This window comes from Nothobranchius furzeri, chromosome 7 (assembly GCF_043380555.1).
Source record: "Nothobranchius furzeri strain GRZ-AD chromosome 7, NfurGRZ-RIMD1, whole genome shotgun sequence".
Lineage (NCBI taxonomy): Eukaryota > Metazoa > Chordata > Actinopteri > Cyprinodontiformes > Nothobranchiidae > Nothobranchius > Nothobranchius furzeri.
Window position 1 is genome coordinate 58,693,925 of NC_091747.1, and position 13,688 is coordinate 58,707,612.

The 13,688-nt window shown below is 41.7% G+C and overlaps 1 protein-coding gene across 1 annotated transcript; it reads right to left on the reverse strand.

Moving 5' to 3' along the window:
• Positions 1-44: 44 nt before the first annotated feature.
• anxa13 (annexin A13) lies at positions 45-12,193 on the reverse strand. Its single transcript, XM_015955460.3, has 11 exons — positions 10,459-12,193; positions 9,557-9,632; positions 9,381-9,475; positions 9,124-9,294; positions 8,984-9,017; positions 6,309-6,388; positions 6,055-6,123; positions 5,874-5,975; positions 5,673-5,748; positions 5,473-5,585; positions 45-3,674 (listed from the first exon to the last, which is right to left on the reverse strand). The coding sequence occupies exons 1-11, from the start codon at positions 10,471-10,473 to the stop codon at positions 3,555-3,557; spliced, it is 951 nt and encodes a 316-aa protein (XP_015810946.1). The 5' UTR covers positions 10,474-12,193; the 3' UTR covers positions 45-3,554.
• Between the last annotated feature and the right edge of the window lie 1,495 nt (positions 12,194-13,688).

Sequence of the window (13,688 nt, forward strand, 5' to 3'; positions counted from 1 at the left end):
AATACGCGTTGGTATTATCAACGAGTGAATAAAACCAGAAGCGCTGATGCCACAGTGTAACTTTATTAGCAGTCAGATTTAAATACGGCGGCTGTAAGGAGGATAATGACTATAGTCTAGGTTGTTAAAATCTCACAAGTATCTGTTGAACTTGTTGAAAATAGTGGTCAATAACAAATCTAAGCTGCTATTTATAGATACGACCAAAACATCTTATTATGTGGGTGTTGAACATTGTAGTTCTCAGATGTTATTCAGCATATAACCTCTTTGTAACCTAAAACATTCAACTCTATAATGTTATATATTACTGTATTATTCTGTTAGTAATAAAATACAAAATAAGGATAACGTAAGGTAAAAACGCAACATCAAACAAGCAGCTGATAAACTACAGAAACTCGTGTGGACCATTGCGAAAACACTTTGGAGAATTGATTGCATATCCTTCGTAACATTCCTTCATTGACAGTAAAAACTGACATTTGCACTTAAAACCTAAAGGCATGTGGACTAATTGCATTTCGTCATAGCAGCAGAGAAGAATAACAGTGCTTTAGGGCACGGAGGACGGGAACTAAGTCCGCACACTTCATTCTGCGATAATATAATATTTCTTCTTCTCAAGCTTTCGGTCAAAAGACCTTCATCGGGAATTGTGCATGCTCATGCAGAGAGTTCCTAGTTAAGGAGAACAGCTGATGTAAAACACCTGTGCTAATTCCACACAGCAAAGCATTATGGGGGATGGAGTCCCATTTACAAAACATGGGGCACTGGCACAAGAAGCTTACAGAATCTTATAAAAACACTTCAAAATCATCTACAGAAGGAAGAGATGAACACATTGCAGGCATCAAGCTAAAACCCTAACCCAAGCTAAAAAAAAGCCATCATGGAGCAAGGCAATAATATATATAACAAATAACTAGAGGTGCTGAAAAAAATCGATTCAAGTCTGAATCGGGATTCTTATTTATAAAGATTCAGAATCGATTCACAAAGGTTCAGAGTCGATTCCAAGAACTCAAATATTTGGCATGTTACAGGTTTGAGATGCACTTTTTTGATCTTTGTTAGGAGAGTCAGTACTCTGATTACTTTTGTGGTCCCATAAACTGAGATGATTTATGTTTGAATCTGCTGATAAGAGGGCACTTGAATGTAATTTTTTTCCATACTCAGAAATTTGAGATATTCTCATATTTATTTTCTATGTTTATAAACGAGTACTCAGGATTACTCATGTAACTAGTTTCTACACATACTTAAAGTATTTGACCGTGTTACTTTCAAAGCTACTGTTGGGTAACTACAGATTTGTTATATTTTACAAGGTAAGCAAAAATAAATGTTGACTCTTGGTCAAAAAATTGTTTCTGTTTACGGTTTTAGAATCACTTTAGTTTACATTGTAAATCTGCATTTTTGGAGCATGACCAGTTTAACATCAAATAAAAATGTCCCATAGCTTTAACTAACTTGTACAACAAAGTAGTTCATCCAGGAGCTGATGCTCTTTGTTAATACTGATTGTGAATCGATTTAAATTGAGAATCGAGAATCGATTCTGAATCGAATCGGCACCCCAAGAATCGGAATCGAATCAAATCGTGAGTTGCTCTGAGATTCACATCCCTACAAATAACCCAACCATATATATTTAGAGAAATACAGACATTTCAAAATCCTCATTAAGACCAAATGGTTAAAGTGTCGATCCAGATTAGTAGAGGAGGCAACACAGATAAAAAAAACTTTGTCAAAACGAACTATTCTGGATCTACACCTTAAATACACTTTGACCATTTGGTCTTAATTAGGATCTTGAAATGTCTTTATTTCTCTAAAGATATATGGTTGGGTTATTTGTTATATATATTATTGCCTTGCTCCATGACGGCGTTTTTAGCTTGATGCCTGCAATGTGTTCATCTCTTCCTTCGGTAGATGATTTTGAAGTGTTTTTATAAGATTGGCCTGTTCGAGTAGAACGGCGCCTCGCCTGGAAAACAGACGAGAGCAGACGGACGCAGCAGGGGGAGTGGCTGAAAGCCGGCGTTTGAGTCGAACAGATTTTCCTACATGCGTAGCTCGCGGGTGACGACGGATGAAGATATCGCGTTAGAGTTCATACTTGTTTAATGTTTTATTTTAATTCTGGTGCCTGTTAGCAGCCGAAACACATCCTCACGTGCTTGTGGATATCATATATTGTATATGAAGACATGACTGTAATAATAAGTAAAGGTTATCAGCTGTAGGTTTAGTGTGTTCATAGGAAACGTGACAAAAGAACACAAATCACATTCCTCTTCATGGCCTATATAGTTGTCATCATCAACGTTACATGATTTACAGAATACATGTGACCTACTAACATTTCATGTTCTACCACCGGATGTTTGGATCAGAATGTGACCCAATCAGATCTTATGGGCCATTCCCATCTGTACCGGGTCGGCCCGGGCCGGGTAGCCCCAGTCGGCCCCAGCCTGGCCCGGTTGATTCCACACATCCTTGCCTTAAGCCCATGTGGGCTGATTCTACCCACCAATCAGAGGCTTGCTCTAATGGAAGGTGTGAATTTGCTGTCAGCAGTGGGTGTGTTGGCCCTGGTCGGCCTGAAGCAGACCCCCTCGAGAAGAGGGCTGAGAATGAGCCTTGGTTGGCCCGGAAAAATACCAGCCCACCCAGATATGTAAACAACCTACGCTACCCGGCCCGGGCCGACCCGGTACAGATGGGAATGGCCCATTAGATAGGTGAGAGCCAGGCGTTTCCCGTCATGCTCTAGGTTTTGCAGCCGGTGGAGAGCAACTGCAGCACCTTGCTCCAAAATCTGCAGCCGCCATGATCTCACGAGGTTATCGTTGCCTACGTATGCATGACGTCAGAGCAAGTCGGCATCAAGTCGGACACGAATCTAACCGGCATGCACTGCTCGCCGATCACCGCTGGTCTAATCTGCGCAGAACTGGCTCCTCTCAAACACGGCCATTCTGTGAGCTTCTTGTGCCAGCGCACTATGTTTTGTAAATGGGACTCCATCCCCCATAATGCTTTGCTGTGTGGAATTAGCACAGGTGTTTTACAGCAGCTGTTCTCCTTGACTAGGAACTCTCTGCACGAGCATGCACAATTCCTGATGAAGGTCTTTTGACCGAAAGCTTGAGAAAAAGAAATATTATATTATTGCGGATTGAAGTGTGCGGATTTAGTTCCTCTTTATGCAATCTTTTATCCAGCACCACGACCCAGATGAGCGTTGTTTCTTCACTTTTAAGGGCACAGAGGAGGAAAAGGCTGAATAAATTCATTCCAACAGTAAAGGCCTTTTACAGACGTAAGTGGGGGCTAAGGCATTGTTTACATGTAGAAAGCTGTTTTATCTGTGAGAATTGTTGCTAAAATATGACTGTTGTAGACAGTATGACACACCGATGGGCCCTTTATGAGAAGTGAATAGCTCCTGCACTTCAGCACCCTCCTGCTCCTACGTAATGCCTTACAAGGACTGAGTTAGTTTGTTAGACGCAGAACTGCTGCAGCTTCTAGTGGCAGAGAGCCAGCAGGAGGCGCTTGAAGTCCCCGCTGCACTCATCTCTGATGGCGTCCTTCAGAGACACGTCGTACTTCTCCAGGTACAAGTCTTTGATGGTCTCCAAATCAAACTGTTAGAAAAAAAACATCATTTAATTATCTATTTGTTGAGCAAACTGCTTTTATCTGTGGGGTTGATAATGAAGTGGATTTTTAATGAGTTTCTGAATCGTTTTGGTGTTCAACAGCGCCTTACGTCACAGAATCCGTTACCTCTGGACACAAATGTTCCTCCGGGACTAAAGGACTTCTACTATAACACAAACCTAACAATAGCTGCGGTACCCCAGTAATATGGATATCACATGTAATAATAACTTAGAAAATCATGACTTTGCTTCTGGCTTTTGGTACCGGCAGTCCAAGTGGAATGCAGTTCTGGTGGTCAGAGTCATAACCCAGGGGTGGGAGGAGTTCGGTGAGAGCATAGAGCAAGACTTCCGTACGGCTTTGAGGAGATTCAGGTCCACCATCCAGCGCCTCAGGAAGGGAAAGCAGTGAGCTACCAGTACTCTTTACAGTGGTGAAGGTGTGCTGCTGACTCAGGACGTTGTGGAACGGTGGGCAGAATACTTGGAAGACTTCCTCAAGCTCACCAGCACGTCCTCCAGTGAGGAAGAGGAGCTTTGGCACTTTGGGTTGGACTCTCTAATCTCTGGTGCTGAGGTCACTGAGGTGGTTAGAAAGCTCCTAGGTGGCAAGGCTCCAGGGGTGGATGAGACCCGCCTGGAGTTCCTTAAAGAGCAAGTCACCCCCAAATCAACTTTTTTTTCTGATAAACTACATAAATGCGTGTCTAATCGTGCTGCAGACACGTGTCGTCAATAGTTTTGCACTTAATTGAATTTTAGTTAAAATGTGAATTTTCTGCTTAAACCTGTCAGAGTTGTGCCGCTGTCAGGAAAAAACTCTGCACTGCATTTGAATTAAAATCTGCCATCGCTATTGGCTAAGAGGTACCCTAGGATGTTAGCTGGTACCATGTGATGTCACAATGTCGTTGTGAGCCTGTGTGTGTGTATTGTTAGCGACTCTGCCCTCTCCGTCTGCTAGGCAAGAGCATTTGTTGCATTTTTTAAGCAGGAAGTGTAAGTGGAGTAATACACTGGTAGGGGGTGACTTGCTCTTTAAGGCTCTGGATGCTGTAGGGTTGTGTTGGCTGACGCGGCTCTGCAGTATCGCGTGAACTTGAGAACTTTTTATCTCAGCCAGTGTTTACTTGCAAAAACTCACTGTAAACCAACAATATTACAACATAATTTTTTTACTAATAAAATACCTAAATGGTAGCCTCGTGAACCAGGCCAAATTCTTGCTTTGCAAACTTTGGTCTAGGAACACTCCACTGGAACCTCCGCAGCCCCAATCTCTATTGGGGTTTCAATCCGACAGTCTGATTCAGTCCACCACTGTAGGCCAATCACAGCACTCTATTGGCTTTGTGGGCCAATCAGGGCTCTCTATTCGTCTGTTGGGCAGGATGTTGCGACGGAGTTGAGCAAGATGGCGACAGCTCATTAGAAAAGGCTTTTACATCAATTTGGGACTATTTGGACTTGGGCCTTATTAGAATCAGCAGCAGATCGATGTATTTAAGTCATTTATTTAGAAAAAGGATGTATTTTTGCCTTCTTCAACAGTGGACTGCCTCGTTTACGTGCCACGTTGTTCGTTGTCCAGTAGCATGCGGAGATTGTTTGAAAGACAACGGTAGAACCCACCTCACGACCAAGAACCGTCAATGGAGCGTTGCCAGAATAATAATATATTTAACTGGTCTGGCTTGCCAGGCTAACTGAAAACGGTTGTTTGTCACAAACTGAAAATAACCGTGAACATTTAGAATGAAATTTTCTTTAGTAAACTCACCTCACAGCGACACGTGATGATCCGGATGAGCGTGTCCTCGTCAGTTCCTGCTCCTGCCATCGCATCATGGAGACGACGGGCGAAGTAAAGCTGGGGGTTTTTAGCAATTCTCACTGTGGCAGAAAGAAAACGTTGGATTTAACGGCAGAACTGACTGCAGGTACGACTCTTCGGACACTTCTTCTTCTTGTTAAACGTACCAAGAGCAACGTAGCATTTTTTTAGTGTTCCGGAGGTCTCGCTCTCAATAGCGTCCAGGATTTCAGTTCCAGAGAGCTTCGGGAGGAAATAACTCAGACTTTAGTGTCATTTTAGGTTTATAGTTAGAAACTGATTAATGCAGCTGAAATTGAGATGTGTCATATTCTGTAAATGGATCCATCTGGTCTGTGTTGAAACACCTGCTCGTATATCTTGAACATGGCCTGGAGCTGCAGGTGATTTCTGGAGGCCAAGATGTAACTGAAAGTAGACTCATCAGTCCCAAAGCGACCCTCACCAGCCTGCATGAGATGAGCACATATCATTATGTCTCAGGGTGCATAAATGTAACTAGAGGTTATAACGTGAATGTGTGTAAACCTCAAACAGGGCGGTGGCGTCTGATTCAGCCAGATCCTCGTCCACCTCGTAACTTTCATCTCTGGTTCCCTGGAAAGAAGAGCAGCTTGGCAGTCAGGTGTCTGTCTAGCTGATGGATGTTTTGCTAATGAGCAGGCGTCTGGAAAGCATCCAGGATGCGTGTGTTTAAAGGGAGAGTGAGCTCGGATTCAGAGTGGGGGCTGATGGGAGGAGTTTAGTTACACGAGTGCAGGGGAAACTTAAGAGCTGCTCACCTGCAGAAGAGCTGTGAGAAGGTTTCTAACCTCCCCACTCGTGTCTCCCTCTACATCTGCCTCCAGATCACGTTCGTGCACTGAAAACAGATCAAAACAAGATGAATTGTCAGTTTGTATGATGAATAAACACCGCCTGTTTTATCAGAAACACTCAAAAATAGTGAATGTGAAAATATCTGAACTTGCCCAGACAACTAGCCAAATTTCTGATTTGTGCTAATTTATAGTATTTATTATGTTCTGCTGCAGGTCACAAAACATGGCTGAAGTTTTGTTTGAATGCAGGAATTTTTTTTGTCAAACCGAAAAAGTCACATCATATTTTTGCCAAATGTTCCAACTTTTGCCAAACAACTGCTAAAACTCAGTGAAGTTTAACGAGCCACCACAATTCAATTAAATACTATTCAAAAAATACTTTATTAATCCCAGAGGGAAATTGATTAAATTGATAATACACAACCCTCATTTCCTGTATTAGCTGCCAAAATAAAATAGTCAGGGGAACGGTTGGGTCAGAAAAAGCCAGTCACTTCTACATCACAGGTAAATATTAGCATTCATGGACTCACCCATCTTGGCTTGCGCCCCGGAAGCCTGTTCTGATTTAGCGGCCAGGAGAGAACAGGGGGCGCGTTTCGGCTAGTAGAAGCTAATCATTAGCATTAGCAACTCCACAATATGGCAGAACACGTTCAGGCTTGAGTTATTTGTGGAGATCAACATCAGTGATGAATTTTTACCCAGGGTATCTGCAGGGTTAAGGGAGCCAAATTTAAGACTTTTTAAGACCTTTTTTAAGGCCACTTTGACCAAATTTAAGCTATTTTAAAAATTTAATTTAAGCGATAATTTCCAGCTATTGCCTGGAGCCGGTGCTAACCACGTCGCGAACGTGGGATTAGCCATCCAGTTACCATTAAACTGGTAAATAGCCCCCTTTCACAACCAATTGACTGCATATGGTTCCGCTTACGCCAATATCATACACAAAAAATGCTGAACACTAACAAGAAATTCACGAAATTTTTATAGAAACAAAAGAATCTTGTTTATTGGGTCTTTGGTCATTTAAGACCTTTGGAAACTGGATTTAAGGATTATTTGTCATTTTTAAGGACTTTTAAGGCCTTGAATTAGGAAAAGCTAATTTAAGACTTTTTAAGGACCCGCGGATACCCTGTTTACTCCAAAAAAGAAGAGAGAACAGAAACGGCTGAGAGTTGCATTGATGTTAGCTAATTAGAGCCGAGATGTTAGCATGTCATGAGAAATAGTGATGGGAATTACGGCTCTTTTTAGAGAGCCGGTTCTTTTGGCTCAACTCACCAAAAAGAGCCGGCTCTTTCGGCTCCCAAGTGGCTCCTCAGATTTTCTGTTGCGTAAAGTATATTTACCACCAAAAATAATGCAAAACTACATGTAAAATGATTTACTAATGTAAAAAAATGCAACATATCAAATATTTATCATTTATATGGATTTAAGAAATCTCAACTTTCCGACTGCTGTCGCTCATTTTCTCACCGTCTTCGTCACACTCTCTTCTCTCGCTCACCTTTTTCCTCCTCATTCCCTCTCGTCTCCCTCCGCCTGCATGTGCTCTGCTGTGTATCTGAGTCTGATCCTCCCTCTTCCCCGCCCCTACTGCTCTGTGTGTGGACAGTCTGGACACGCAGTTACACATTTTGACCAATCGCCTGATGCTTTCACCAAAGCAAGAGGGGAGAGGGGAGGGGAGGGAGGGTGACGGCTCCCAATGACGAGCCGGCTCCCGTCGTTCACTTCATAGAGCCGGCTCTTAGAGCCGGTTCGTTCGCGACCGACACATCACTAATGAGAAATAATAAGCAAGACTTCAAATCCTGCGGTTTTCCTCTACCTTCTTCTTCGACTAACTTCTGCTTCCTGAAACAGCCACGCCAGAGCTTTTTTTCTCTAGAGACCACAACACATTTAAAGAAATGAGTGTATGCTCACAAAGCGCCAAAATTAGCTTGATTAGCATAAAATATCTAAATAATGAATGATTTAAATGTGGGTCATAAATGCACCCATTGTTCCAATGAGACTTTCAGTGAGCAAACAGAAGCAGGTCAAACCTAGAACGCTCATAATAACCGATAGCGTGGAAACCTTTAATAAACAACATTCCTCCTTTTCCTGAAAGCAACCACGGTTCCTGTAGCAGGACAGATTCAGAGTCTTTGGAGCAAATCCGTATCATTATCTAACTAGCAGGTTTAGAACCGTGGAAACGACTGCCCTGCTGTTCACTCATATTTAATAACCCTCCCAGGTTTGTCCAGTCCTGGTCCTCCAGGGCCACAAGCAGAGTGTCCATCAAAGTGTTTCATCGCATGAACTAAACTGCCTCGAAATACATTAGTACATTTATAAATAATAAATAATACATTTATTATGAATACATTTAAGCACTACAAAATCAGCGTAGGACTTGTACGATGGTCGAGGGGAAATTGGTGCAGAATGGGCCTTGACTAAACAAGGTGTGACCAGGATTAGGAACAAAAATACAACGCAGCCTAAATGAGTCACCCTTAGTTATTTCCTCAAGAGTTCCTGGTGCAATCACAGGAAATACTTCCATATACAGTTGGTCCATCCTAATAAGCCCAGTCAGTAAGCTGCTGAAATAAAACACCACCTACCCTGAAAGTAGCACTCCTTGAACATGGCAATGTCCTGTTAAAACAAATGTAGGCACAATAAACGCAATAAAATGTGACGCACTCTTTTAACTTCTAACTTTCTGGATTGTAGCTGTAAAAAAACACAAGTCGGTGCCTACAGCATTGGTGGCGGTGCAGAGGATTTCCACCAGGACGTCCTCATCTGTACCCGGTCCTTTCATGGCCTTCCTGAGCTCCTTCACAGCGTAGATGACCGGTGGGTCGAGCAAGGCGAGAATGGCCTTCTCGAAATTCCCTGAAAGTTCACTCTTCAACTTATCCACCAGCTCCTGCAGCCAGAAAAGTAGACGAACTTATAAAACATAGGCAGGCTTCAAATGACAACATATTTAATTTCATGTTGAGTGAGACTCACGTCGTCGTACTTCTCAAAATAAGCCTGTTTGATTTCCTGACGCTGGGCGGTGCTGCGGTTGGCCAGGATGTCAATAATGGCCTTCTCATCAGTTCCTGAAATGAAGAGACAGAATAATAATTCACGACTCAAGTTCATAGGAATCACTCAGGAACATTTGATCGTATTTAACCTACCGAACCCTTTGCAGGCTTTACGGATGGCCTTGATGTCTGCAACCACGTCAAAGTCCTCATAAGGAAAAACTGTTGGCTGCAGAGAGACGTGATGTAAAGTTGGCCACACAAACCACACAATCATATTCATTAATTAAAAGCTAATAAATGCATTTATAATAATTTTGCAAACCCTAAGACAGTAACAGGCAAAATGAACAATACATTCTGAAAAAAATATTCAAATATTTTTTCCCTGTAATGCTCGTTTCTCAAACTTGAGGTAAATGTGTTTGCTGCATGATGTTTAAGGGAAACAATGTAGGGGCATGCAATGCATCTCTACAAGTTAAACTATCCCAGTTATCACAAGGACCAAATATGTGTCGGGGCCCCACAATTTAACTTCAACGGGCACCACTGATTAAAAGAAGAGTGGATGAGGCAGGATGGGGAGAAATGAGGCTTTGGTTGAGGAAATCAGGGTCAAGACACTTAAAAAAAACTAGTGGGTCTGGTGGATGTGAAGAAATGGGCAGGTCAGAGATCAGGGAAATCCAGGGCGATGTTAAAAGATCACAGATAGAAGTAGGGTTGTTCATGTTTGGCTTTTCCTTTTTTCTTAAATGACAAAAAAGGTTTAAGTGTGGGAAAAAAAAGAAGCACAACTGCACAAGCACCCTCCCCCACTCCCACCCACCCCCATCCCCCTAGACTGGAGTCCGATGTCGCTTTTTTCTCTTAAAGAAACAGACTTTTTAAAGTAAATCTGAACAAGCTCATCCAACCCATCAGGTTCCCTGATGCGACAGTCTCCTGAGTCCTGCCGACCAAACCCACACTGATGACAGATGAGATTTGGCTGAAAAAATAAAAATAAAGAAGAAAAAGTGCGTCTGCAAAGTGGCGGACATTACTCCCACCTGACAGTTGCCCATGCTGGCTTCGTCTGTGTCCCACGGCAGCGAGGTGATGCTGGGAGGAAGCTTTCGGGGGATTTTCTTTTCTTTGTGGAGTAAAATGTGTCCGCTCTCGATCACAGCGAGGCCCACGGAGCAAAAAGCAGCGGATCGTGACGTCACCGCGGTCCGTTACGTTCACAGCGGACTGCAGTAATTCGGTGCGAAGGCAAGCCGTTGTAAGATATAATCACGTAGTTGCACGAAAATTACACACCTAAAGGACTAATGAGCGGTTAGCCAGAATGATGAAGGCAACATTGTGCTATTATATAGTTTATATAGTGTTGTAAAATAAGATGTTTACGCATCGTTCTTGCAGAAATTGTCTTGTTGGAGCTGCATCTTCAGTAATGATGTAAGATTTTTTTTGTTTATATAGCACTCATCACTAGTCTGGCAAGCCAGACTAAATAAATGTATTATTTATTCTGTGCAAAGCAAGAATTTGGTCTAGTTCACTAGGCTAACTCATCACAGATATAGCATCACAAAGTGCTTTAACAAAATAAATCATAAAGTCATGAAATCATAATGATCTCTAAAAACAGGTTAAAATCAGAAAAACTAAATCATAAAACAAATGAAGGATGATTATAATTGTGAGTTAAAATACAAAAACAAAAGATCTATGTAAAGGCAGCTTTAAATAAAAGGGGTTTAAGCTGTTTTTTAAGTGCAAGACGGTCCACGCTTTGAAATGAAAAGTGACAAATACAGAAAGAAAAATGATAAATATTGAAAAAATAAAGTGTTTAAATAAAGTCACCATACTTTCTTAGTGTTATGCATCGAATAACAATGAATTAGAATGATTATCCTCCATTATAACAAATTTTCTGCAGCCTTGAAACATCATTGATCATCATGGCTGAAGACTGTTCTGGCAGTTAGAAGGCCAGAACACTTTATACATTACACATCCAGTTATTTTACTTTATCCAGTATTGGGAGCCTTTGGGTGTCATGTTCTTTACGGGAGGCAGAAGCAGGTCCCACTGAAGCCTCCACGTGGATCTGTGGAGGAAACAAAGGCAGCATTCAGAGGCTCCGGGCTGTAATCTCACGTTGGCACAGAACCCAGACTCCTGCTAGGACCTCAAACACATCTTGTTTTGAGTCTCACGAGGTCCCACTGTCAATGATCCCAGACAGATGTGTTCCAGTTGCTCCAAGACCAATATGAGGAGAAAAGGGGTTATGCAAACATAAACAAATGTATGAACCCATTACTCAATAGGTCAATAAAAGAAATTGTTTTAGCGTTGTGCAGTGGCGGCTCCAGAATTGTTTTTCTGCAGGTGCTATGAAGGAGCTAGTCTTTTTATTGAGGGTGCTATGAAGGAAGTGGTCATGCGTACCTATTGTTCTCTAAAACACCTTCAACACTAGCAGATACACATGCGTGCACAAAACCTCAACAACACCTGAAACAATCATTAATATACATCATAAACATATGAACAATCGCTGACCATGAAATCATAAACAAATACAGCCACACAGAAACCCGTATATGGTGTTGCAAGGTTAGCTAACGTTAGCGTTAGCATTTCCAGCGGCAAAACCCTCGACTGCTGCGGCGGTTGAGGTTTGACTCTCTTCATCCAGATCCGTAGGTTTTTGTGGGTCTGAGATCACTTCCAAAGATTCATTCGTTTCTGACTGCACCTGTGGAAATTTGGGTAACAAAAACCGATCCATTTTACCACTAGCTCTACCTTTCACTCCTTCGCCAGCATCGGTTCGCAGGTGGAAAATGAGGTCAAAGGTTAACATCAATTTCCTGTTTTGGTTTAAGTTTTTACTATCTATATGATAATTTACTGATTATTTTTGTTTTTCATGTGAAATATTATCACATCCACACGTGAAATTAAAATTAAATTATAAAAATAAAATCTAATATTTACTTGGGGTGCTATGGGGGTGCAATGACTAATCCAGGGGTAGCTATAGCGCCCTCTAGCGCCCCCTTGGCGCCACCACTGTCTTTGTGTTTTATAGTCGAACACGTACAAAATATTTTTGTGTTGTTTTCTTCGTCATTGTAAAACTGCCTCAAACCTCCTCCTTGATCTTTTTCTGTAATTCATAAAAAAGGAATAGTTTGACCAAAGTTTAAGCAGAAGTTTGCTCAAACCAAAGCTTGAGACACCGATTTTTTTCAGTGATCGTGAGGTCATCTGGCCAAACAGAAAGCCTTTGTCGCACAGAACAGTAAACAATGCATTGTTTACCTGCTCTTGTGGTAAAATCCCAGCAGCATTAGGGTTTTGCGTCCTTCTCACCTGGATTGGTTCGGGCCTCGACTTTCTGACAGCCCACGACGTAAACCGCTCCAGGTGGTCTCAGTGGGCTTCAGATGGTAGAATGTACAAATAAAACAATTTAAAAATAAAAACATGGATAATTTTATGTATATGCTTACTTTTGAGGTAAGCTCTTTTCTCATGATTCTTATGTCTGTAAATTCATTTTTGATTCTGAGATTTACTCTCCTAAAAAGAAAAATAGCATCTCACAAACAGCTTAGTCATGTTTAAAATTTTGGTTAAACCTAATTTATGCTGTTAAAAGTCAAACTGTTGATCCAATCAGCAGTTCAGAGAAGCAGCAAAATATGGAGCAACACCACCATCTAGTGTCAATAATTAAACACTACAGTTAAAATGAATTAAATCTAGTCTATTGTTTTCCATTCAGTCAACATTAAAAAGAAAACACACGAATAAATCCACCACCAATTTACTATATTCTAGTTAGAAGACTGGGTGGGGTTAATTAGTGACTCTGCCCCTGCGTGTGCCTCTTTGATGGATGGGAGACTTGTCCAGGGTGTTCCTGACTGCTAGACCCTACTGAGGATGAAGCAGATTGTATAACGAGCGAGTCTGAGACTTACAGCAGCTTGAAGCGATGGCGTCCCTCTGGGGTCATGGTTTGTGAAACCTAAAGCTCCCATCACAGTGAGACAGGCAGAAGGAGCAAAATAACTCAGATCTAGGATGTAAATGTGCTCATGCATGTGGCTCATCACCACAACCATGTTAGCGATGATGAAGAGATGTTTTAATGCTAACTGGTCTTCTTTATTGTTTACTTGTTATTTAACTGTAAATTAAACTAAAGTCACTGAAAACAAGAAATATGAAATATTCACTTGAAGCTTTTTGAAATGTATTGATTAAAAC

Bases quoted from the DNA above. Each gene is read 5' to 3' on its own strand.
- anxa13 (XM_015955460.3), bottom strand. The intron at 9,295-9,380 runs GTGAGTCTCACT...TTCTGGCTGCAG, and splicing joins ATTTTGAGAAGTACGACGAC to GAGCTGGTGGATAAGTTGAA. The intron at 6,389-8,983 runs GTAGGTGGTGTT...ATCTGTTTTCAG, and splicing joins CAAGGAGTGCTACTTTCAGG to TGCACGAACGTGATCTGGAG.